Below are 27,945 nucleotides of genomic sequence, written 5' to 3'. Positions count from 1 at the left end.
ACTAGAACCAAGGAAAATTAGTCTTCCTTGTGAAGATACTAGAAGAACTTGTTAAGAATGGGGAACTCAAACGCAACAGAGCCACAAGGCATACATATAAACGGAAATATTATAGTCTTTTTATTCTCATGGGATTTCCTTATTTTATATTATCTTGAAGACAAAGGGATTGTGATCTTCCAAAATACCAAAAGTAGCTTAAAATTTTATCAATCCCTTTCCTTAATAGAATGAGGACTCTTAACTACAAATATTGTAATATCTGAAAGGGTTTCAATGCAAGATAAAATTAAGCATCATAAATTTCCAATTACCATACAATGGACTCCATGGTATCCCCGCCTAATGACACGACACACAAACAAGCTATCGAGCAAGAATCTGTTAACAGTTTTATTTTTTTTTTTATGTTAAATACCATGGGACAGGATTGTAAGGATGAAAAACTCAGTCAACAACTGCCTCACAAGGGATAAGAAAAATTCTGCCATGATATTAGCAAAGGTAAAGGAGAAAATTTACACTGTAAGAGGCACCATTTCCCCACAGAATACCTCTTGGCATTTCCTGAATGAGTGGGATTAGCAATCTAAATAAATCATATTTCAAGAGGTAACAGCAACAGATAAAATTTAAAGGGATTATTAAAATAACATTTACAAGACTCTGAACAATTCTTGAACTCTTATTAAAACCACAAAGAAAGAACAATTCTTTATTTATGAATTTCATAAAGGACTGAATGTGCAACTGACATCTGCTAGTGATGATCTGGTAATATACAATTTGTCCAGGAGCCGAACAGTTTGTTTTATTGTGTTTTCTAACCGTAAGAGATCATTAAAGGCAAAGCCTATATGACGCTGTACACACAAAAAAAATGGTCACCGTGGGCCATACTACCAATGAAATGGTAGGTAAACAAATCTTTTTCTGGTCAAGAGAGAAAAAAAGAAATAGCACTCTGCATGCTTCACTCTACAAGATGAACTTCCCTAGAAAGAACCCGATGAAAATGGCTGCAATTACGACAAGAAGGGAAGGCAGAGGACTGGCGACATTATCTCTGAAGGATGCAGCTGAGGTTGATCCAGGTTTATCCGAATGTGCTACCTTTCTGAGCCTTAAGCCTTCATCCTGAAAAAAATATATGCACAAAGAGGTTTTAAAAACAAATATGCATCCAGTACAACTGCCAAGTTACACATCTATGGCCAGAAAGCAGATCAGTGTGCATGTGGCTACAATGGGAGTAGGGACTAACTGCTACCCAGCATTAAGAAGACTTTCTAGGGGCGCCTGGGTGGCTCAGTCATTTTAAGCGTCTGCCTTCGGCTCGGGTCATGATCCCAGAGTCCTGGGATTGAGTCCCACACCGGGCTCCCTGTTCAGCGGGAAGCCTGCTTTACCTCTCCCACTCCCCTTGCTTGTGTTTCTTCTCTCACTGCGTCTCTCTCTGTCAAATAAATAAATAAAATCTTTAAAAAAAAAAAAAAAGACTCTAGGGTGATGGAAACATTCTAACACTGGAGTCTAGTAATGGCTGCACAAGTCTACACATTTACTAAAAATGACTGAATTGTACACTCACAATGGGTGCCTTAGTGGAATATAAATTACACCTCAATAATGCCGATTTTAAAAACTAGAACTGAAAAAATGTACTCCTAAAAAAGTGAAAAATCAGATACTGCTGTATTTATGCAGAAGGAAAAAACCACCATTAAAATCTATTAATACAAGTAAGGAAAAGTTCTGTGCATGCACGTATTTCCGTGGTGGCCCTCGGTATTTTTACACGGGTTACCAAACACCACCAGGAGCAAAGCTGTGGTCTGACAGGTTTACAGACACACTGCAACCAGGGTACCCACACAGCAGAGACACAGGGAGTATCTGGCCGAAGGAAAAGGAATTTTACAGGATTTGGAGGAAGGGGAAATTTCCGGATAAAATTTAAGTAGCAAGTATTTTGACAAGTTCAAAGCAGGAGGTTCATGTGTAGAAGGGTCAGCACTGGGTCTTGACTGCCAAGGAGACGCTGAATCCTGCTTCTTCAGGAACAACAAACTACAACAGCTATGGAATGTTGTATACAGAACCGCCCCCCCACCCCCATTTGCGGCTATGCCACTGGACTGGAAAGGGAGGCTGCTTCTCTTGTCAAAGTGACTCAGATCCTCTAGACAAGAGTGAGCTGCTTGGTTCTTACCGGTATGATTTTACACAGCAAAGTTTTTGACAGTATGATTTTAGGGGACAAGGTTTCTCAGTAAGAAAGCAATAGTCACTCAAAATAGGAGGTTGTTATCACACTTTATCAGCCACAGAGTGACCTTGGGAAAAATACTGATACCTAGGCAACTGGCTTTATCTGTGTCCATCATCCCAACCAGATGAATGACAGGGCAGATTTTTACTTCCTTAGTGCAACCATTTTTATTTTCTCACACTGATTCCTCTAGTATGCTTACTAATGCCAAATGAAGAAAGAGTCCACCTCAGGTCATACTATTTGCAATTACTGGAATTTCTGAGGGTTGGTGGGGTTTTTTAGTCTTATGTTCATTAGTCCTGTGTGAGAAAAAATTATTCTCAATCCCATCAAGAACTTCAAACAATCCTCCTAGTGATTCTGATTTACCAGGCCTGGGGAGGACCTGTATTTTTAAAAAGCTCACTAGGAGATTCAGATGCACAGCCTGGATTAAGAACCGACTAGAGGAATAAAAAGGAACAGTGACAAATTATGATGGGTCTTATGTATGAAATGTTAAAAAAAAAAGGGCCTGAAATTGATTCTACAAGCCAGTGGTCTTCAAGGTTCTTTTATCTTTTAAACAGCAGAACATGTTTTCAAATAACATCTCCTACAAAACATCAGCCAATAAATAAAAAGGAGAGACCAGCACCCAAATCTCACCTCTCTCCCTGTCCACTCTTCCTATTTTCCACCCTTGCCCTACTTATATCATTCCTACCATTTCCACTTCTCCCCTCCTGCCAAGAGACAAACAGTGGCTTTTTGAACAAATGTAATGAGCATGCTAAGGAGCCCATCTTTCATCAAAGAACAGAACTGTGCCATTGAAGTCACAGCAGATAAAGTAAAGGTAACAAAAACAGCATTCTTAAAAATCTATGGTGTGTGGATATAGGTGTGAAATGAATATAATCTTTCCACTATCCCAAGAGGTGCTGGGGGCCTCTGAGGGGTACTGTGAAATAGGAAGAGATAAACAATTATTTCAGCACAGATTAAGATACAGTGCCTCTGATTCAGAGTATACATAGTTCTTACATACATTTAACAGATGGAAGAATCAAAGATTAAGTCCCTTAATTTGGCTTATTTACATATGTACATTTTTGTATCATCTACTTTGATGGCGATTTAAAGGTATTCAGGTCTTGAAATAATTACTTGTCAAAGGCAAATTAATACACCCACACATATTCAAATTAGTCCTCATTCACCAGTTCATCCATTTTATTCATCCAAATATATGAATGACTACTATACGCATGTGCTATGAATGCAAAGATGAATGAGCACAGGTCCCTGCCCCCAAAGAACTACCGCCCACTAGAGGGAGAAAGACCTCCAACAAACAGGAGCAGTAAGATGACCGAGGTTTCATGGAAACAAAGGAGATAGCATTCCAAACCGTATTTCTTTTCTTCTGGGAGGAGAAGTCCTAGAAAAGGTTATACTGAAAAGATGACAAGAACCAAGGACCAAGAGATAATCACGCATGTATAATGTGCTTATAAGGGTAGGGATGGGATTTCAGGGTGATCCAGTCAGAAGGAAGAACGCAAGCTAAAGCAAAAAAGAGATCATTAACGGAGAGGACTCTTCAGGATACTCTAGTCCAACACTGTCCAATATAAATATAAGCTTCAACTGTGAGCCACCTACGTACTTTTAAATTTTCTAATAGCACATTAAAAAGGTAAAAAGAAAAGGGTAAAATTAATTGTTAATAATAAAATTCAATCCAATATAACCAAAATACTATTTCATTATGTAATAATACAAAAAAGAGGTATTTTTTTGTACTAAGTCTAAGAAATCAGTGTTCTACACTCAAAACACATCTCACTTCAAACTAACCACATTTCAAGTGCTCAACAGCCACATATGTCCCTACTATATATGGGACAGCACCATTTGAGGCAATTCTATGACTAGGGCACAGAATGTAAAGGCTGCTACAAACAAGAGAGGAAGCCAGCAATGCCACAGGCCAGATCACAAATAACTAGGGCATCTACTAGGAAAAGAACCTGCAGGCAATGAGAAGCCTTGGTAAAACTAGAGAGGCAAGAGTGGGGAGCAAAGGCTAAGACATAATCAAATTAGGAAAAACAAGAAGAACTGACCAAGGATAAATTTAAAAACTGATGGATAACATGGCCTAATAATGATTCATATATCTTACGCCTTCATATAAATCAACTTATTTTCAAAAACAACTTACTCTCAGGTGTCGATTTTCTTCTGATAGTTTCATCATTTCTCCCTGAAGTCTTTTACATTCTTCCATGAGTTTCCTTGTTTCAGTATCGTTGAGTGAAACACTATGTGGTTTTGGCATGGGTCCATCTTGTTTAGAGGCATTCAGTGGAACAGTTTTGCTAGGTTCCAGATCATTCTGTATTACAAAGACAGTGGCACTTTTTAACTGACCAAATCTCCTTACAGATTTTAAACAAATTCAAGTTGAAACTCCATACCTTTCTTTTCCAAAAAATCATTTAAATGGAAATTTCTGAGGCTGTGATTTCATTAATAAGAATTTTTTTTAAATACCAAAGGTTACCGTCATCTGTGAACAATTTTAGGACTAAATCAAGAAAGGTCAGCAGTAAGAGAAGTCAAAATAAGCAGCCCACTCCCTCCTCTACTCCCAAAACCCTTCACACTTACCTGCACCACAGCACTTATCATGTATCATAATAATGTATTTTTGACATTCTTTCCTACAATACTTCAAAGGCTGGAGAGCAAGTCATTTTTTTTTTTATTTACCCCTAAACCCAGCACTTTGGCCAAGAGTAGCTATTCAAAGAAAAGTATGCTGAATGACGCCAACCAAAATCTAAATACAAAGGTCATTTTCAGTGCTCTGATTTTGCAATTCAAATGAGATTCTGAGGGCATGGGGGGATACTATAGTAATAATTCCAATGAAATTACAAGACTAAGAAAAACACTTAAAACCTAACTTCTATTAATGGGAAAAAATAACTAGGATATAAACATAGAAGAGGAGATAATAAACACCAACATATGGTTAAAAAAAAAAAGAGGAGGTAATTCCACATTCTTAAACATAAATAATTATCTCAAATTATCACCAACACTGTTTGCTTTAACTCATGAAATTCCATATGGATCACAGTAGTACTTAGACACTTTTAAACTCTGAGCCCTAAAACTGTAATTCTCACCAACACTCACCCAATATAGATAAATACCTAGGGCAGGGCCCCAGGGCCTGTGGTCTAAAGTGCCTCAATCTCCTTTACCTTAATGTCATTTATACTATCACCTACGCCATAACAGTATTAGTGCAAGTCATCTCTTTAAAATTTTACTTGCTAGAAATTAAATGTTATATTTTTTTAAACTGCTTTATTCAGATATAAACTTCTAACAAAAACATTTCCAAAATCAACTTTATGGCATTCCACAGTACTCAATAAGATTTAATTATAAGTTACACATCTACCACACCATCCGAGGTCCCAAATTTATATTAAGTGTAAATAATTGTTAGTTCAAGGGGCAAAACTAGTATTTCTTATGAAGGGAATGTGATTTGATCACTATGCCTACAAAAATTAGTAATGTTATAATGAGGTTCTAATGTATAACACTACATTATTTGACTGTCAACATTCAGATTTTTTCATTTTTCTTCAGAAGCTTCTCAGCTGTGAAGGGTTTTTAAGAAGCCTACTTCCGGGGCACCTGGGTGGCTCAGTCAGTTAAGCGGCTGCTTTCGGCTCAGGTCATGATCCCGGGGTCCTGGGATCGAGCCCCGCATCCGGCTCCCCCGCTCAGCGGAGAGCCTGCTTCTCCCTCTCCCTCTGCCTGCCACTCTGCCTACTTGTGCTCTCTATCTCTCTGTCAAATAAATAAATAAAATCTTTAAAAAAAAAAAAAAAGAAGCCTACTTCCAATTTCCTTCTCTGAGTTGTCCTCTTGCTTTCTTGTTCTTCACCCTATCTTCCCATCCTGACCAATTCCATCTCTATTAGTAAAAGTATGTTTCAAATATAGTTTGCTCTCCACCAATATTCTTTCTTAATCCTTCCCTTAACAGTAATTAGAATTCATATCAAAATGATTTTTCAAGTGTGCTCCAATTTCAACCTAGAACAAATCCAGATTTGGAAAAAGAGGGCAGTTCATTGCCTTCCTCTATAAAGATGAAAGCAACAATCAACAATATGGCAACTAACGAATCCTCAGGTTCTAATCTGATTAAGGGGAAAAAACATAATACTCAAAACCAGAAAGCGGACTAAAAAATCAAGAGGAGATACATGAGGCCAACAAGTGAAGAGTAAAAAATAAAATGAGGAATCATTAAACTCCTCACAATTAGTTTTAAATAAATTCTTGAAATTCCAGAAATTCAGAATTATCAGAGGGAGAGGAAACTACCAATCTCATCAACCCAACCCAACCATTACTTATGTATTATCTTTCAATATTTTCTCATATGCACATTTTATAAAATCAGCATACACTGTAACATTTTTATCTTTATCCATTTATATATACATCTTTTAATTATCATTTTAAATGACACTACATGTCATTATTCTATTCTGTGCCTAAATAAAATTACTTAAACATCTCACTCTTTTTAGACATTTGATGGGTAGCTTCCCACTCTGGGATTTTAAGTAACATGTCAACGAGTATCTTCTTATGGTTGGCAGAATTAGATTTTTCTTTTTCACTGAAATTTTTCTTAATGTTATATTCTTTATAACAAAAAGGAAAAGAAATGTCATAACCAATTTGTGAAGCATAAACACGAAGACTAGAATGCAAATGGTATAATGAAGCTTAAATACACATTTCAACAGTGAGTCAAGTTAAGATATGAAAACAAGTTACTTGGAATATACTTCTTGTCAAGTACTATTTAGGCCCCCTACAAACCAGTCAACATACATAGCAGATGCAATGAAATCTAATTTATTTGTGTATATTTAAAGTGTAAACATATATAACCTAACTTTACTGGAGGTTAAAAAGGGGGAACTGGCAGGGGGCTGAGTCATTCATGTAGTACCCATCTACAAGAGCCTGATGGGAACACTAAGGCTGCTATGACTTTATATACTTCCATTCAGGAGCTCCATTACTGAGGTTTGGCTCCAGGAAAACAGCTCATTCCTTGAGAGTTGCTTCAGACTGGTCCAGAAAGAGAAGACTGGTTGTTCTGAGAACCGTGAAACAAGCAAACTAAAGGGATTCAACATGCTGTGACTCTTAGGAAACTGATGAATAGTAATGTTATATTAACATCATATTTAACACTGCAGCTAGAATAAATGGGAAGGTCAGGGCCATGATCAAGACAAAAAAATATGCCACAACTTGTACATTTTCCACTATTTTATATTTTTTAGCCTATCTGCAAAAATCCCTTTCCATCATGAATTAAACTAAACTTACTTCTGTATTTCTTTTTAACAACCTTCAGAATTTCAATTCCAATATTATAAATTATCCCTACTGGGGGTAATTAGAAAAACAGAGCAAGGGATTGGAAACAGAAGGCGCAAGGCAAAATAGGTTTTTGCAATAAAGCCTTGAGAAAGACAAGCCCTGAACTAAAGAACGTAAGTATGAGGCCAAATTCCTGTGACTATAATGAGTAGAGGTACGTAAATGAATATAAAGGGGGGAGGCACCTGGCTGGCTCAGTCGGTGGAGCATACTACTTTTGATCTTAGGGTTTTGAGTTCAAGCCCCACGTTAGGGGATTACTTAAAAATATAATCTTCAAAAAAAATTTTTTTAATGTCTATAAAGTAAATTAAGACTAAAACTAAGGGCTGTGGCATAAAATTGTTATGGGCATAATTAAGGCCTTGACCTGGGAAGAGACAGTATTTGAAAAACAAGGTTACTGGAGACTTATTTTCACTCTAAAAAACCAATTTACTGTTTCTGCAGAATCATGATTCCCAGAAATAAGTAACTAAAATTACAATATCAAAAAAAGTATCAGACAAATTTAGATAAAGGATCAAATTTTTTTCTCTGCAAAGCCAAATCAAAGTATAAGCAACCTGTTCAAACTGTGGGGTTCCTGAAGTTTCTAGTAAGCAAAAAATGGTAAAGGGAATCATACAGCAACCATTACACCACCCAGAAGTCACCGTTATCTTATTGACATGCTGTCATCTTATTTAAGTGAACGTTAAGTACACACGTGTACACATACACACACACACACACACACACAAACAAGTTCAACTATGACCTAAGATCGTTAGGGTTTACCCACATATTCTCCTACCCTGGGGCACTGTAAATAATAATGACAGTTAAAGAGGGGCTACTATTTGTGTTTGATAACAAAACATTAAATAATAATTTCATTTATCCTTTTTTTAATATATATGAACAAATACTTGCCTGGAGATCAACGTTTGCCAGCCCCTACCTTTACTGCTATACCTGCTAGTTTATTCAAGTAAGCTCCTAACTCTTTTAGGAAGTCTCAATGACAGAAAAAATTATACCAACTTCATAACAATGTTCACACTTAGATTTGTCCTGCTCACTACTGAGATTAAGTGCTCAATTTGCTTTTTTAGAACAGAGAACTGTTTCTGTGCATGATTTTTAAGTGATTTGTGGTTCTACTGTATTTTTAAACATAGCTGAAAATTTCAATTCTATCTACTTCATATAATATACTCATAATACCATGTATGTGCTAGGTAATGACATTAACGTAACCAGTAACACTAGTAAACTCCTATAGCTGTTATCTCCCTAAAACAAACCTTCTGCTTCTCCTGTTTGAACACATTGAGTCCCCTGGGGTCATTCTTCGTATTATAACTGCCAGTTGTTGGAACTGTGTTGTTGATGCTGTTCATTGAAGTGACAGCCGGAGCAGTCCCTGGTGGAGTTATACCCTGAGGTGGCATGGGAAACATATTCTCAGATTCGCATCAAACTGATTTCTCCTGCATGGTACTGGGAATGACTAACACAGAAATCATTAGGCTCTAAGACATTCGCATTTTACTCTATAAAAATGTACTATATATAAGATATAACACTAATAAGAACTACGTTAAAGCAAAAAGTACAAAAGTTTCTGTAGCTTTTTATATTTCCCAAACAAAATCAGCTATGATCAATTTGTATTATGCTAATTAAAGGTATAAATCTTATTAAATTAATGCTCGCTTCATGTTGTCCTAAAATGAACACCTTCTAATTTTGCAGCTCTTAATTTCTGTTGCTAATCAATGCTTGTCAATATCTGAAAAACAAGCACTTCATATTTTCTTACCTTTGGTAATACTCAACCTTAACAATTTTAAGTTAAATGAATTTTTTCCTTTTGAGGTTCAAAAAAAGAGTATTTTATAAACCTCTCCTGTACTCGACAACACCCACCCCCAAACACACACACATACACATACACACACACACACCTCTCTCTCCCAGGACCATTAAACAAACTTAAAGATGCATATAACATTCTAGTATATCAGTATCTCCATAATTCTCTTCCTATCTTCTCAAATTCCTTTAATATAGGTGAAAATAAGAGGATACCAAAATGTTGATACATACTTTGAAATAATACTTAGTGATACTCAGGTCAATGTATACAACTATGAGAACTCCATCTCAATAATGCACTGTCCCCAATCTGTTCCTTGTCTCAACAAATACAAAACAATGTATACTTAATCATAAAAGTTCTTTGTATACATAAAACCACTGAAATTCCTTGCTCTTGACAACCCATCAGTCTTAAGATAAACTGGTATTTTTTTCCTAGAAAATGTTATTAACACACATTAGGATGGAGGGCATAAATGAAATGCAATACATTTAAGAAATCTGGAAATTTTCAAGTAGAACTGGAGGCCTCAAAATAAACCAAAAAAAATTTTTAATTGAACACAAAGAATTAAATAGGTGATAAAACACCATAAAATAAGAATTAAAACCACATTCAATCCCGAAAACAAACACTACACCACTAAATAGACATTAGATCTCATAATACAGTTGATAATAACTAAAAAGAGCTATTAATTCCAAGAACCCAACTTTGCAAAAATAAAGCAGTCAACACTTTAGTTATCATCTGCCTCCAGCTATCAACAACCCAGGGAACATGCTGAATGGCACTTGTTACTACTGCTGAACACAACTCAACTGAAGACTCTATGGGCCATTAATTTACTGAAATATATCTGAAGACCTGCTGTTTCCCTAGGACTAGGGTGACCACAAATTTTAGTATGCTTAAGAACAGTATTAGTTAATGCTTGCTATCCTGGAATAATTATTAAAAGTACCTCCATTTATTTAAAAAAAAAAAAAAAAAAGGTTCCTGGAATCCTAGGTCACTCCATCTATGATGCAAATCAAAGAATTATTTTCCAAAAAGATGGCCACTCTAATGATGGTTCAAAATAAGCTAGAATAGTTTTGCCAAAAAAAAAAAAAAAAAAGATTTCTTTACATCATAAAGATTTTAAAAACAAGAACTCAATCACTATACTTCTAGACCTGGTATCTTTTTTACCCTGACAACCACAAAACTTCAATCATTTGTTTATATATTCAGTTATCAAGGTCGTGAAAACTTAAAGAAATCAACAAAATAGTAACATACTCTTTTCCACTGTTCTTAAGAACATGTAAATGCCTAAACACTAACAGCATTACCTAAAAAGCTCCAGATCCTCAAATAGGTAAGATACACTCACCTAATGTAATTAAATTAAATGCCTATCTACTTCTTTTTGGGGCAAGATGGGTGAGGACCTGGGAGCAGGAGTTAGAGAGTGGGATGGGGGTGGTTAACATAAGCCCGATTTCTCTCTACACAAATATTATAATTAATAAAGTGGAAGTAGGAATGACAAAGTAACATTATGAAACCCTAAATAAATTAATGAATCTATACTATAGTTTCTCAATTTTGACCCTATTGATGTTTGGGCCAGATAATTCTTTGTTGTGAGGATTGTCTTATGCAAAGCAGTATCCCTGGCCTCTACTAACCAAATGCCTTTAGAACCCCTCCCTCCTAGTTGTCACAACCAAAAGTGTCCCCAGACATTGACAAATGTACCCTCAAGGGCAAAATTACCCCTGGTTGAGAACCACTCATTCACAAATTGCACACCAATGATCACTAACTTCACAAAAAAAAAAACCCCGACTTCATATATTGAGAGAATATATCACCACCTACAAAGCAGTGTCTCTCCCCCGCCTCCAGTGAAAATAAATCAAAATCTAATCAAACCTCTAGATCCAACTTTAGAATACACCAAAACAAGAAAAGTTCAACGACACCACAAGGATGTAAGCAGCAAAATCTATTCTACAGGGAAAGTCTACAGGACAAAGCCAGTTTGTTTAATAAAAATTTGCAAGAGAAAAACAAAAAGGGAATCTATAGATTAAGAGATTCACGAAACGTATCATCCAATAAGCAGTATGTGGACTTTATTCTGATCGCAATTCAAACAAACTGCAAAAAAATTTTTAAATGACATTTGTGAGACAAATTTGAATCTACCTGAATAGTTTGATATTAATGATATTATAAGCTTTTAAAGGCTTGTTGGCATGGATGCAGAGAAAGGGGAACCCTCTTACACTGCTGGTGGAATGCAAGCTGGTACAGCCACTCTGGAAAACAGAATGAAGGTTCCTCAAAAAGTTAAAAATAGAACTACCCTATGATCCAGCAATTGCACTGCTAGGTATTTACCCAAAGATACAAATGTAGTGATCCGAAGGGGCACCTGCACCCCAATGTTTATAGCAGCAACATCTACAATAGCCAAACTATCGAAAGAGCCCAAATGTCTACTAATAGATGAATGGATAAAGATGTGGTATATATATTTATATATACATACACACACACACACACACACACACAATGGACTATTACTCAGCCATCAAAAAAAAAAAAAAAAATTGGGGCACCCGGGTGGCTCAGATGGTTAAGCGTCTGCCTTCAGCTCAGGTCATGATCCCGGGGGGTCCTGGGATCGAGCCCCCTGCTCGGCGGGAAGCCTGCTTCTCCCCTTCCCACTCCCCCTGCTTGTGTTCCCTCTCTCGCCGTGTCTCTCTCTGTCAAATAAATAAATAAAATCTTTAAAAAAAAAAAAAAAAATGAAATCTTGCCATTTGCAACAACATGATGGAAGTAGCAAGTATTATGCTAAGCGAAAAAAGTCAATCAGAGAAAGATAAATTAACATATGAGTTGACCCATACGTGGGATTTAAGAAACAAAACAGAGGAGCATAGAGGAAAGGGAGGGAAAAATAAAACAAGACAAAATCAGAGAGGGAGACAAACCAAAACAGACTCTTAACCACAGGAAACAAACTGAGGGTTGCTGGAGGGAAGGAGGGTGGAGGGATGGGGTAACTGGGTAATGGGCATGAAGGGACATGAATGAGCACTGGGTGTTATATACAACGGATGAATCACTGAACTCTAACCTCTGAAACTAATGATACACTATATGTTAATTAATTGAGTGTAAATTAAATTAAAAATAAAAGGCTTAATGATAGTACTGTCATTAATTCTTTTCTTTCCGAAGTTCTTATCTTTGAGTAATATATACCCAAACAATTCCAGATAAAATTATATTACATCTGGATTTGCCTTAAAACAATATGTGAGATGAAAAGGGGGGGGTGGTTAGATGAATTAAGATTAACCATAAACTGGTCATTGTTAAAATTGGTCATGGGTTCACAGGGGTTCACTGTACTTTTCTAAGGGTTTAAAGTTCTTCCAAATAAAATGTTTTAAAAAATCATTATCTTTAACACTTATTCCTTATCATTTAATAAGGTAGTAACTAGACCATAAGCCCAAGTAGTTCAATTAACGGAAATACATTCTGTAGCTAGTTCATCTAGGCTCAGAAATCAGTCACTGGAGTACTCTGAAATCATACTGAACAGACTTTGGGTTACCTATAATACCTGCTCCGAAAAGGTTCCAGGGCCAAACTATTTCTGCTCATGCTCCATGGTATAGGACTCCAGAAACTCCATTCAGTATTTATTCAAGCCCTTTAGCAGACCCCAAACCGCTTTCCTGGATTACTATGTTGCATACCTGTATGTAGGTATACCTGCTACTCTCCTCTATGGGGTGCTTAACATGGCTAGGCGCAACTATCATAGCCATATCATTTCCATCAACTTCTGGTTTGGTTTTGTACTCTTATAATCAACAATATCAAATACTTGGGTGAACCCTTTTCAGACTATAATCTCAAACTGTCTGTTATACAGAGTATAATAGAAGTCCAGATGAAAGACAGTCAGCTCTAACTATGTTTATTAAAGAACTGTAAAAGATGACATAACTCTAAGTGAGAAAATATCCAGATGTGTTTCTACTCAATTTTACTTCAGGGACTATATCCAAAGAAAATGAAAACACTACATCAAAGAGATATCTGCATCCCCATGTTCACTGCAGCACTGTTTACAATAACCAAGACACAGAAACAACAGAAGTTGTGGTGTGTATATATATAAAGAAAATGGAGTTATTATTCAGCCACAAAAAGGAAGGAAATCCTATCATCTGTGACAGTATGGATGGACCCCAAGGGCACTACACTAAGTAAATCAGAGAAAGACAAATACTGTATGACCTCACTTATATGCAGAATCTAAAAATAAAAAATAAAATCAAACCTATGGAAAAAGATCCAGATCTGTAGTTATCAGAGACAGAGGGAAAGAACATGGGGAAACTGGCTGAAGGTGGTCAAAAGGTATAATACTTTCAATTATGACACAAATCAAGTCCTGGGGATATATGTACAACATGATGATTAATACCTAACACAGGTGGTGTGGTATGGTATATTTGAAAGTTAAAACAGTAAATCCTAAAAGTGCTCAACACAAGGAAAAAAAATATTTTTTCCTATTTTGTATCTAAATGGCATAATGGGTGTTAACTAAACTTATCGTAATCATTTTACAATATGTATGTTAAACCATTACGTTGTACACCCTGAACTTACATAGTGCTGTATGTCAACTATATCTCAATAAAACTGGAAAATAAAAATTAGTCAACCAAGACAACATGCAATTACATTTTCTCAGTTCCAACAATAAGAGCTATGCAAAAAAAAGGCGGGGGGGTGGGGGGGGCTATGCAAGCTATTAGCTTTCTGGCAGCACAGGCAAAAGAGAAAGTAAACTCCAAATGGGAAGAATCAACATGCCAGTGAACGATCACTTTCTACTTCTAGTAAGAATATATGCAATCACATTTTTTATTTTTGGCAAATATCTCAACATCCCTTTAAAAGGGGATTAAAAGGCACAATAAATAATTACCACTCAGGGACTCTTTCATTTCAGCTTATCCTAAAAGAGTAAGACAATAGTTGAGCCCATGTATTTATCTAATCTGCGAATTTCCTTTTCAATAGGGCAAATGGCTTCCACATAAAGGCAGTGTCATGTCAGAATACAACCTAACTGTACTCACCATTTCTATTTACACATATAATTTTATATATTAAGTCACCAAAAGAAAAATCCTAGTTAGCTTTTTCAAGTCCCTCCAACAAACCATAGAAAAAGATTAAAATCTGCATTTCAAAAGGGGAATAGGGAAAGTGACCACAACTCATTCTATACATTCACAGACGACTTTCTAAACTACACCCATATATCCTTAGTCCTCCAAATTGTATTTGCCTCACACTAATCAAAAAGCAACATAAAAATTATTTATTAAGAAATAAAATCAGATGGATTTTGACCAAAATCAACAGTGAACAAAATACCTGGGAATAGCCAAACTTGGAATAAACCGCTTGTCCATGTAAATTAAATCTTTTATCCCCAGGCTGCTGGTACACAGTTGTCAAAAAGTGATTTAGGTCTATTACTTAATTATATTTATGCATATGTGTGTCTCATTCTAAAGAACTTGAACTGATTTAAAAGTGGCAAAAATTTGGGAGAATTAAATGGTTCTTCTCCATCATGAAGACTGTATTTAAAGTATTTTTCTTCTTGAGTGCACAAATGTTCTAAAATGAAAAAAGCGTTATCAAAATTTTTTTAAACCTAAATAACCACTAAGTCTTAAAATGTGGAATAGCATCATCACACAACCCAAAAAGGCCAAAAACAGAAGCAAAATTAATCTCAAAGTAAATGAGAACTTAATAGCTTCCAAGCTTCTCATATTTTCCTACTTACCAATTTATCATTTTCATTGGGCATTTCAAATACACATCTCAATTTAGAATCCATTAATTCATCAGGTTTTGCCTCTTTCCACTAAAAACAAACAAAAACAACATGAGATAGAGAAAGTATGATTGTGACAAATAGGTTTCGCACCTCAAGGGACAACTAACAGGTTTCACCTCAGGGGACACTGCAGCTGTTTGGAGCAGGGGTGGTCTGTGGCTCAGACAGGACACAGTGCAGCACTCCATACTGATCACCCTGCCACGGTTATCTGGCAATACCACCTCAAGAAACATACTATCACCATCTGTTAAAAATCACACTAACATATCTAGAGATTGAAGGACTTTCTTCCTACTAGTAGCATTTCTAAATGGTTTCTAAGAAATACTATTTCAAAATTCTTTCATTCTTGAAATTAGGACTTTCTTCCTACTAGTAGCATTTCTAAATGGTTTCTAAGAAATACTATTTCAAAATTCTTTCATTCTTGAAATTAAGTCAGGTTTATCTGTAATTAACAGATTTACATATTTTTAAATTAAAAATTAGCTTTCTCAAATAAGAACTATACAAAACCCAAGCTTTAAAGAACATCCCCCCAAATAAATTCTGTTCCACTTCTATACTTACCACAGCTTCCATATCTGAAGTGTTTGGTGGAGCAAAAATTGTCTGTACCATAAACTTGTGTTTACTCTTCTCATTGGGATCATAGTCAAAAGGCTGTAGCATTACTAAAGAAGAAGAAAGGACATATGACTTGGTGTCTTCTGCATCTGCTTATCATCCCTATTGTTTTATTAATACGCAAATTTAAAGAAAACCAGGACGGGTTCAAGAAACCTAATCCTGGATTACTTATATTAAGGATCCAGAATCAACTTTATGGTTTCCAACTATTTTAACAGCCCACAAAATAAACAGCTACTTAAAAAATAAATATAAATCTATGATTGTCCCTCTAAATTCAAGTTTGGGAAAATTTTCAAAATGTTGCCAACATTAACTATTATAATACCTGTAAACTCATATTAAAATCTAGTAAACTGTCTATTAAAACCAGTTATAAATATAAGGCTTCATTTGGTATTTAGTGATATTATCTTTCAGAATTAGACATCTGGGATACAAAAAGGAGAATTTAAAAGTTAACTTCAAAACTCACTACCATATTTTAGTGTTCTAATAAAACTAATTTTTCACAAACAGATTTTAAATAAACACCCATTCAAGAAGTTTACCAATCTGCTTAAATCTGATTCTAAGAGAACAAAGTAACAAGGAAAAGGCATACTCACATCATTTCCAGAAATTTTCTAGCATCCTAATAATATATTCAAATTTTTCTAAGCACTCAAGATTTTCAGTAGCCTTTAAGAGGATTTTTAGGGATTCCTCATGACTAAAAGTGATGCGAAACTTTTATTCAATTTATATTACAAAAACAATGAGAACAAATCTACAGTTACACGAAATATATATATGGTATTGTACAAATTATTCCCCCGCTAATGTGTAAATTATTTCTAAGATATATCTTCTGGACATGTACATCAACACTTTCAAAAAGACAAATGCAATTAAGCAAATGCGAAATATAACAACTACATAAAAAAATCATATTCTAGGTGTATCTGAGATGTCCATAACTCCCATCATGGCTAAAAAAATTTTTAAAGGGGCAAATACATAGCAGAAAAAAATGCACAGGATAGGGGCGGAGCAAGATGGCAGAGGAGTAGGAGACCTGGATTTCGTCTGGTCCCAGGAATTCAGCTGGATAGAGATCAAACCATTCTGAACACCTACAAACCCAACAGGAGATCGAAGAAAGGAATAGCAACAACTCTCTGAACAGAAAAGTGACCACTTTCTGGAAGGTAGGACGTGCGGAGAAGTGAATCCGAGGCGATATTCGGGATAGACGGCGGGGGAGGGGCCTCCCTCGGCCGCTTCTGGCAAGTGATAGAGCCGCCGAGCACAAAATCGGAACTTTTAGAAGTCGGCTCCGCTGAGGGACGTCACTCTGGGGGCTAAGCAGGGGGTGGAACCCTCCGGGACAGTGTGGTCTCAGGACCCTCGGGGTCACAGAAAGGCCGGGGGTGCCTGAGTGTGGCAGAGCTCCCAGGTAACGGAGCAGGGAAGCCGGCTGCAGAGGCGGAGCCCAGGCGCGGGCTCTCAGCTCCGGGTCGCCATAAACCGTGATCCGCGGCACAGTCGGGCCCCTGCTCCTCCAGCAGGGACCCAACAAGCGGCAGATCCGGGGAGACTCACCTTCCTCCCCGGGGAGGAACCGCACGGGAGTGCACCGCAGGGATCTGCTGGGTTTGGAGACTCCACCCGGGGTCGGGTGCCAGAGAGAGAAACGCGCGGTCACAGGCCGGGTGAGCACGGAGTGCGGCCGGAGACCGGGGAGACAGGAGTGATTGATGGCTTTTTCTGGGGGCTCACTGAGAAGCGGGGCCCCGAGTTCTCGGCTCCTCCGGGGCGGAGATTGGGAGGCCGCCATTTTCACTCTCCGCCTCCAAAGCTGTACGGAAAACTCGCAGGGAACAAAAGCCCCGGAGAGCAAACCCGAGCAGATTACTTAGCCGGGAGGGGGCAAGGGCGGGGCAATTCCGCCTCCGGCAGAGACATTTGGAAACCACGGCAACAGGCCCGTCCCCAAAAGATCAGCGAGAACAGCCAGCCAAGACCAAGTTTACCGATCAATGAGAACAGCAGAACTCCAGCGCTAGGGGACTACTGCACATAGAATTCACGGCTTTTTTACCATGATTCTTTAGTCTTTCAAAGTTAATTTTTTTTTAACTGTCTTTTTTTTTTTCTTTTTGAATTTTTCTTTTTCCCTTTTTGAACCAACATCTTATCAATCCCTTTTTTTAAAAAAAAAACATTTTTATTTTTCATTTTTAGAGTCATATTCTATCCCTTCATAGTAGTTACCCGTATTTTTGGCTTATATAGATAAGTTGTTCTCTCTTTAAAATTTTGAGATACTTTCTTCTAACAGATTAAAATGTACCCTAAATCTCTAGTATATGGTGTTTTCTATTCCACTGCCTGATCACATCCTCTCCCTTTTTTTTTCTTTTTTTAAATCCTCTTTCTTTTTTCAAACTTATCAATTCCTTTTATAAAATTTTTTATAATTTCCATCTTCACAGTCATATTCCATCCCTTCATCATATCAACCCTTATTTTTGTACATATATAAGTTTTTCTTTCTTTAAAATTTTGGGAGGCACTTTCTTCTAAAAGACCAAAATACACCCCAAATCTAGTGTGTGGCACTGATCTATATACCAGCCTGATCATATTTGATCACATTCTGATTTTTTTTGTTGTTGTTTTGTTTTTTGTTTTTGTTTTTATCCTTATCTTTTTCTTTCTCTTCTTTTTCTTTTTCTCTCCCTTTCTTTTCCCACTGCTTCAGGTCTTTTCTGATTTGTTTACAGTATATTTTCTGGGGACGTTGTTACTCTGCTAGCATTTTGTTCTCTGATTCACCTATTCTCCTCTGCACAAAATGACAAGACGGAAAAAATCACCTCAACAAAAAGAACAAGACGCAGTACCGACTGCCAGGGACCTACTCAATACGGACATTAGTACGATGTCAGATCTAGAGTTCAGAATCATCACTTTAAAGATACTAGCTGGGCTTGAAAAAAATATGGAAGGTATTAGAGAAACCCTTTCTGCAGAAGTAAAAGAACTAAAATCCAACCAAGTAGAAATCAAAAAGGCTATTAATGAGGTGCAATCAAAAATGGGGGCAATAACTGCTAGAATAAATGAGGCAGAAGACAGAATCAGTAATATAGAAGATGAAATGATGGAAAATAAAGAAGCTGAGAAAAAGAGAGATCAACAACTACTGGATCACGAGGGCAGAATTTGAGAGATAAGCGATACTATAAGACGAAACAACATTAGAATAATTGGGATCCCAGAAGAGGAAGAAAGAGAGAGAGGGGCAGAAGGTATAATGGAGCAAATTATAGCAGAGAACTTCCCTAATTTGGGGAAGGAAACAGGCATCAAAATCCAGGAAGAACAGAGAACCCTTCTCAAAATCAATAAAAATAAGTCAACACCCCAACATCTAATAGTAAAACTTATGAGTCTCATAGACAAAGAGAAAATCCTGAAAGCAGCTCGGGAGAAGAGATATGTAACCTACAATGGTAGAAACATTAGATTGGCAACAGACCTATCCACAGAAACCTGGCAGGCCAGAAGGGACTGGCAGGATATATTCAGAGCACTAAATGAGAAAAATATGCAGCCAAGAATACTCTATCCAGCTAGGCTGTCATTGAAAATTGAAGGAGAGATAAAAGCTTCCAGGACAAACAAAAACTAAAGGAATTTGCAAACACAAAACGAGCCCTACAGGAAATCTTGAAAGGGGTCCTCTAAGCAAAGAGAGAGCCTAAAAGCAACATAGACCAGAAAGGAACACAGACAATATACGGTAACAGTCACCTTACAGGCAATACAATGGCACTAAATTCCTATCTTTCAATAGTTACCCTGAATGTAAATGGGCTAAATGCCCCAATCAAAAGACACAGGCTATCAGACTGGATTAAAAAACAAGACCCACTGATATGCTGTCTGCAAGAGACTCATTTTAGAACCAAAGACACCCCCAGATTGAAAGTGAGGGGGTGAAAAACCATTTACCATGCTAATGGACACCAAAAGAAAGCTGGGGTAGCAATCCTTATATCAGACAAATTAGATTTTAAACCAAAGACTGTAATAAGAGATGAGGAAGGACATTATATCCTACTTAAAGGATCTATCCAACAAGAAGATCTAACAATAGTAAATATCTATGCCCCTAACATGGGAGCAGCCAATTATATAAGGCAATTAATAACAAAAGCAAAGAAACACATCGACAACAATACAATAATAGTGGGGGACTTTAACACCCCCCTCACTGAAATGGACAGATCGTCTAAGCAAAAGATCAACAAGGAAATAAAGACTTTAAATGACACACTGGACCAAATGGACTTCACAGACATATTCAGAACATTCCACCCCAAAGCAACGGAATACACATTCTTCTCTAGTGCCCATGGAACATTCTCCAGAATAGATCACATCCTAGGTCATAAATCAAGTCTCAACCGGTACCAAAAGATTGGGATCATTCCCTGCCTATTTTCAGACCACAGTGCTTTGAAACTAGAACTCAATCACAAGAGGAAAGTCGGAAAGAACGCAAATACATGGAGGCTAAAGAGCATCCTACTGAAGAATGAATGGGTCAACCAGGAAATTAAAGAAGAATTAAAAAAATACATGGAAACCAAAGAAAATGAAAACACAACTATTCAAAATCTTCGGGATGCAGCAAAGGCAGTGCTAAGAGGAAAGTATATAGCAATACAAGCCTTTCTCAAGAAACAAGAAAGGTCTCAAGTACACAACCTAACCCTACACCTAAAGGAGCTGGAGAAAGAACAGCAAATAAAGCCTAAACCCAGCAGGAGAAGAGAAATCACAAAGATCAGAGCAGAAATCAATGAAATAGAAACCAAAAGAACAGTAGAACAGATCAACGAAACTAGAAGCTGGTTCTTTGAAAGAATTAACAAGATTGATAAACCCCTGGCCAGACTTATCAAAAAGAAAAGAGAAATGATCAAAATCAACAAAATCATGAATGAAAGAGGAGAGATCACAACCAACACCAAAGAAATACAAACAATTATAAGAACATATTATGAGCAACTCTATGCCAGCAAATTAGATAACCTGGAAGAAATGGAGGCATTCCTAGAGATGTATCAACTACCAAAACTGAACCAGGATGAAATAGAAAACCTGAACAGACCTATAACCACTAAGGAAATTGAAGCAGTCATCAAAAATCTCCCAAAAAACAAAAGCCCAGGGCCAGATGGCTTCCCAGGGGAATGCTACCAAACATTTCAAGAAGAATTAATACCTATTCTTCTGAAACTGTTCCAAAAAACAGAAATGGAAGGAAAACTTCCAAACTCCTTTTATGAGGCCAGCATTACCTTGATCCCAAAACCAGACAAAGACCCCATCAAAAAGGAGAATTACAGACCAATATCCCTGATGAACATGGATGCAAAAATTCTCACCAAAATACTAGCCAATAGAATCCAACAGTACATTAAAAGGATTATTCACCACGACCAAGTGGGATTTATCCCTGGGCTGCAAGGTTGGTTCAACATCCGCAAATCAATCAATGTGATACAATACATTAACAAAAGAAAGAACAAGAATCATATGATCCTCTCAACAGATGCAGAAAAAGCTTTTTTGACAAAGTACAGCATCCTTTCTTGATCAAAACTCTCCAGAGTATAGGGATCGACATATGATCAATATCATAAAAGCCATCTATGAAAAACCTACAGCGAATATCATTCTCAATGGGGAAAAATTGAGAGCTTTCCCCCTAAGGTCAGGAACGCGGCAGGGATGTCCACTATCACCACTGCTATTCAACATAGTATTGGAAGTCCTAGCCACAGCAATCAGACAACAAAAAGAAATCAAAGGCATCCAAATTGGCAAAGAAGAAGTCAAACTCTCACTCTTTGCAGATGATATGATACTTTATGTGGAAAACCCAAAAGACTCCACCCCAAAACTTCTAGAACTCATACAGGAATTCAGTAAAGTGGCAGGATATAAAATCAATGCACAGAAGTCAGTGGCATTCCTATACACCAAAAACAAGACAGAAGAAAGAGAAATTAAGGAGTCGATCCCATTTACAGTTGCACCCAAAACCATAGGATGCCTAGGAATAAATCTAACCAAAGAGACAAAGGATCTGTACTCAGAAAACTGTAAAATACTCATGAAAGAAATTGAGGAAGACACAAAGAAATGGAAAAACGTTCCATGCTCATGGATTGGAAGAACAAATATTGTGAAGATGTCAATGCTACCTAGAGCAATCTACACATTCAATGCAATCCCCATCAAAATACCATCCACTTTTTTCAAAGAAATGGAACAAATAATCCTAAAATTTGTATGGAACCAGAAAAGACCCCGAATAGCCAGAGGAATGTTGAAAAAGAAAAGCAAAGCCGGCGGCATTACAATTCCGGACTTCCAGCTCTATTACAAAGCTGTCATCATCAAGACAGCATGGTACTGGCACAAAAACAGACACATAGATCAATGGAACAGAATAGAGAACCCAGAAATGGACCCTCAACTCTATGGTCAACTCATCTTTGACAAAGCAGGAAAGAATGTCCAATGGAACAAAGACAGTCTCTTCAACAAATGGTGTTGGGAAAATTGGACAGCCACATGCAGAAGAATGAAACTGGACCATTTCCTTACACCACACACAAAAATAGACTCCAAATGGTTGAAAGACCTCAATGTGAGACAGGAGTCCATCAAAATCCTAAAGGAGAACACAGGCAGCAACCTCTTCGACCTCAGCCGCAGCAACTTCTTCCTAGAAACATCGCCAAAGGCAAGGGAAGCAAGGGCAAAAATGAACTATTGGGACTTCATCAAGATAAAAAGCTTTTGCAAAGCAAAGGAAACAGTCAACAAAACCAAAAGACAACCGACAGAATGGGAGAAGATATTTGCAAATGACATATCAGATAAAGGGCTAGTATCCAAAATCTATAAAGAACTCATCAAACTCAACACCCAAAGAACAAAGAATCCAATCAAGAAATGGGCAGAAGACATGAACAGACATTTTTCCAAAGAAGACATCCAAATGGCCAACAGACACATGAAAAAGTGCTCAACATCGCTGGGCATCAGGGAAATCCAAATCAAAACCTCAATGAGATACTACCTCACACCAGTCAGAATGGCTAAAATTAACAAGTCAGGAAAAGACAGGTGTTGGCAGGGATGCGGAGAAAGGGGAATCCTCCTACACTGTTGGTGGGAATGCAAGCTGGTGCAGCCACTCTGGAAAACTGTATGGAGGTTCCTCAAAAAGTTGAAAATAGAGCTACCATATGATCCAGCAATTGCACTACTGGGTATTTACCCCAAAGATACAAAAGTAGGGATCCGAAGGGGTACGTGCACCCCGATGTTTATAGCAGCAATGTCCACAATAGCCAAACTGTGGAAAGAGCCAAGATGTCCATCGACAGATGAATGGATAAAGAAGAGGTGGTATATATACACAATGGAATATTATGCAGCCATCAAAAGGAATGAGATCTTGCCATTTGCGACGACGTGGATGAAACTGGAGGGTATTATGTTGAGTGAAATAAGTCAAACAGAGAAAGACATGTATCATATGATCTCACTGATATGAGGAATTCTTAATTGCAGGAAACAAACAGGTTTGCTGGAGTGGGGGGTAGGGTGGGAGGGATGGGGTGACTGGGTGATAAAGACACTGGGGAGGGTATGTGCTCTGATAAGCGCTGTGAATTGTGCAAGACTGTTGCATCTCAGATCTGTACCTCTGAAACAAATAATGCAATATATGTTAAGAAAAAAAAAAGAAGAAGAAGAAGGTAGTGGGAGGGGAAGAATGAAGCGGGGGAAATCGGGAGGGGTAGAGGAACCATGAGAGACGATGGACTCTGAAAAACAAACTGAGGGTTCTAGAGGGGAGGGGGGTGGGAGGATGGGTTAGCCTGGTGGTGGGTATTGAGGAGGGCACATTCTGCATGGAGCACTGGGTGTTATGCACAAACAATGAATCATGGAACACTTCATCTAAAACTAATGATGTAATGTATGGGTTTAACATAAGAATAAAAAAAAAGAATACTAAAAAAAATAAAATAAAATAAATAAAAATAAAAAAGAATCTCGCCCTCCCTCTTCCTCTGCTCCTCCTCTTGCTTGCTTGAGCTCTGTCTAAAATAAATAAATAAATAAGTATTTAAAATATAAAAAAAAAAATGCACAGGATAAATGCCTCAGAATCCACATAAAGCACAGTAAATGTCCATTAATGCCCTTCACTGAGCAATCACTGTAGGCTCATCAGTAGGAATTGAATAAAAAAAAACTTAAAACATGATTGTGACTTTATGACAATTATATTCTAAGTTATTGCAGACCATATAAGACTTACACAATCTTAAAAATATATATAAATGTCAAATTGAAGGAACCCACAAAACTAAGTGCTAAAGAGAGAAAGGAAAAAAGAAATGAGTATGTAATACAGAGTCAATCAAGGAAAAGTTGCTAGAAGAAGGAAGTACAGTTTGAGTGGCTCCTTATAAGGAAAGGCAATACACTAAAAATTGAAGAGCTAAATTCTAATTGGAGAAGAATCTGAGGGCATGCTATATAAACAGTAGTGTATCTGAAGTTTTTAATATGTCAGATGCTCAACAAAAGAGATTTATGGAAAACAAAGTGTTTTGGTAAGTACAGGTTGACCCCTGAATGACATAGGGACTTGGGATGCCAAGCCCCCATGCAGTTGAAAATCCACTATAACTTTTGGCTCCCCAAAAACTTAAGTACTAATAGCCGATTGCTGACCAGAAGCCTTACCGATAACATAAACCATGGATTAACACATATTTCCTATACTGTATGTATTATGTACTGTATTCTTACAATAAAGTAAGCTAGGGAAAAGAAAATGTTATTAAGAAAATCATTAAGAGGGGCATCTGGGTGACTCACTCCGTTGGCTGTCCAACTCTTTTGATTTTGGCTCAAGTGTGATCTGAGGGTCATGAGATCGAGCCCCGTGTTGGGCTCCAGGCTCAGCAGGGAGTCTGCTTCTCTCCCTCTCCCTCTGCCCCTCTCCCCACTCACACGCACACCCTCTCAAATAAATCTTAAAAAAAAAAATCGTAAGAGGGTGGCTCAGTTGGTTGAGCATCTTGGTTTCAGCTCAGGTCATGATCTCAGGGTCTTGAGATCAAGCCCTGCATCAGGCTCTGCATTCAGCAGGGAGTCTGCTTGAGATTCTCTCCTTCCCCTGCTCAGGCACTATCTCTCCAATAAATAAGTCTTTTAAAAAGTGAGAGAGAGAGAGAGAGGTGCCTGAGTGGCTCAATCCAGTTAAGTGTCTGCTTTCAGCTCAGGTCATGATCCCGGTCGAGTTCCCTGCTCAGTGGGGAGTCTGCTTTTCCCTCTCCCTCTACCCCTCTCCCACCCCCGCTCATGTGCACACTCTGTCTCTAATAAATAAAATCTTTAAAAAATAAATGAAAATTGAAAAAATCATAAGAGAAACTACACTTACAGTACTATACTGTCTTTATATCGGAAAAAACCCACATGTAAGTGAACCTGTGCAATTCAAACTTTTCTTAAGAAATAATAATACAGGCGCGCCTGGGTGGCTCAGTTGGTTGGGCGACTGCCTTCGGCTCAGGTCATGATCTTGGGAGTCCCTGGATCGAGTCCCGCATCGGGCTCCCTGCTCAGCGGGGAGCCTGCTTCTCCCTCTAACCCTCCCCCCTCTCATGTACTCTCTCTCTCATTCTCGCTCTCTCAAATAAATAAATAAATCTTTAAAAAAAAAAAAAAAAAGAAATAATAATACAATAAAACTTCAGCAATTTAGAATCCTCCAAGAAAAAGTTATTCTGAATAGTTATACAGATTCCTAAGGATAAAACTAGATGCACCAAGAAACTATTTTTAACCACACGGATAGAAATAATTCTATTTTCTTCCAACTGAGCTAAAAGGCTTAAAGATTTAGAGAGCAACTTCCAGAATGCATGTGTGTACTCATTGCTTTATCTTCTTTCCCATCCATCTTTTCCATGAACTTGGACAAACACAAACACATTCCTCCCAGGCCACCATATCACAAGTCTTACCAAAAACATCTCTTCTAGGGCCTACTAGCTCTGAGTTTTTGGCTATACCTACTGAAGGAGGATTCAGTGTCGCAGAACTCTACAATAAGTCCTTCGCTACCTTTGCAGTCAAGTTCTACTTCTAAGTACTCTCCATGGGCTTGCTGTAGGCTTTCACTCTTTGCATAATTTGGTGCTTTAAATCTGCTGTAGATTTAAAAACCAGGAAACTAATACAGAATTAATATCTTAGGAATACTTATCAGGATCACCCAAGCATGTTTTGTTTTTTAAAACACATACATAGCTAGGCCATGCCCCTAGAGATTCTGAGCTGAGAGAGGTCCATGCGTGTTCCTGCCCCACCTGTTATTAGGACACAGAGTGAGTGGGAGGTGAGAACTACTGCTAGAAAGTAAGAGTAAATGGTCTCTGTGCAAAGCCTAAGAAGTTCTCCCACAATTAAGATATGTTCTCATACTTACTTCCTATTTCTTAGCTATGTCAGATAATATTGTTAAGGAGTACTGACTTGGGAAGTCTGACAGAAGAAAGGAAGTTTATAGAGGGCATTAACTATGGCAAAGGCACAGACTCCACAGCAGGAGTAAGCAATCCATATATGGAGGGAACCAAGGATACTCCTTGGACTACAAGTAAACACAAAAGGGAGCCAAAAAACTAAACTTTGGCATTTATAATGAAAGGCAGAAACACTCATCTAATTTGATAAAATCAACAAAAAAGAGGCATTGTACATTTTTAAGCAAGACTTAGAATAATACTTGTATAGCTTTATGCTGCTATACAATATGTAACGTAATATGTAACAATAGCTAGAGATCTAAAAAGAATGATCAATCACAAAAATGATGTAATATTTCAAAGATAAATAAGGGCAGAGAATGTGGTACTGAGCGGTAGAAATAAAGGATATAAAAATTTTAAAATGACAATTATCGTTTATAAATTGACCACAGACACCCTCAACCACAAGATAAGGGTAAGAAATGTTCTGCAACAGCTGCATATAGTAAAAGATAACAGAAGGACATGACTAAAGGCAAGCCAGAATAACTTAAAAACTTTCCCTCCCTCCAAATGAAACCCTGTTAATTAAAACCAAATTCAACATAACCATAAAAAGGTCAGAATTCAATACTGTTCCAATTCAGAATATGATTTGCTACCTGAAACAGTCACAGTCAACCCCGGGTCAATAATTCCACTGTTGGGCCTCACACAGTACCGACGAGGTGCTGTAGTCTTCACTTTGAAACACACTTTCCTATCAGATGGATTTCGCAACTTAAGATTTGTAGTGACTACATCTGTGAAGGGGCCTGTAAGGTTTAAAAAACAAAAACAGAAAAAAATGTTAATTGGATTCACACATATAAAGCAAAATTCAAAACTGAATGTATATACCCTTTTATTTAAAGTCTATATTGAAGTCTGTGCACCTAACTGTATCAAAAAACTAACAGTACTTTTTTCCAGGTGGTAGACTTACAAATTTATTTTCTTCTTCATTCCTTACTCTATTTCACAAAATTTCTATATGAACATGTATTATTTCTATCAAATAAAAAGTATTTTGAAAGTTCTGATTTATGAAATAAGCCCACAATTATAT

At 37.4% G+C, this 27,945-nt stretch overlaps 1 protein-coding gene across 3 annotated transcripts in view; it reads right to left on the bottom strand.

Annotated features, from left to right (window-relative positions):
* Positions 1–369: 369 nt before the first annotated feature.
* VAPA (VAMP associated protein A) overlaps positions 370–27,945 on the bottom strand; it is a 47,586-nt gene continuing 20,010 nt past the window's right edge. Inside the window, exons 2-7 of one of the 3 annotated variants that reach the window (XM_045887042.3) lie at positions 27,500–27,652; positions 16,147–16,250; positions 15,520–15,600; positions 9,049–9,183; positions 4,485–4,658; positions 370–1,137 (exon numbers count right to left, since the gene is read on the bottom strand). In XM_045887042.3, coding sequence (XP_045742998.1) covers positions 979–1,137; positions 4,485–4,658; positions 9,049–9,183; positions 15,520–15,600; positions 16,147–16,250; positions 27,500–27,652 — 806 coding nt within the window. In that variant the 3' untranslated portion in view covers positions 370–978. The remainder of the gene's footprint in view (positions 1,138–4,484; positions 4,659–9,048; positions 9,184–15,519; positions 15,601–16,146; positions 16,251–27,499; positions 27,653–27,945) is intronic. The other 2 variants (XM_064577928.1, XM_045887044.3) reach the window with 2 other exon arrangements.

Source organism: Mirounga angustirostris, unplaced genomic scaffold (genome assembly GCF_029215605.1).
Source record: "Mirounga angustirostris isolate CCGP_5_RB_7025 unplaced genomic scaffold, mMirAng1.0.hap1 SCAF_14, whole genome shotgun sequence".
In the NCBI taxonomy this organism is placed as follows: Eukaryota; Metazoa; Chordata; class Mammalia; order Carnivora; family Phocidae; genus Mirounga; species Mirounga angustirostris.
The sequence above is the reverse complement of the archived record's forward strand: the minus strand, read 5'-3'. Positions and strand labels throughout refer to the sequence as shown.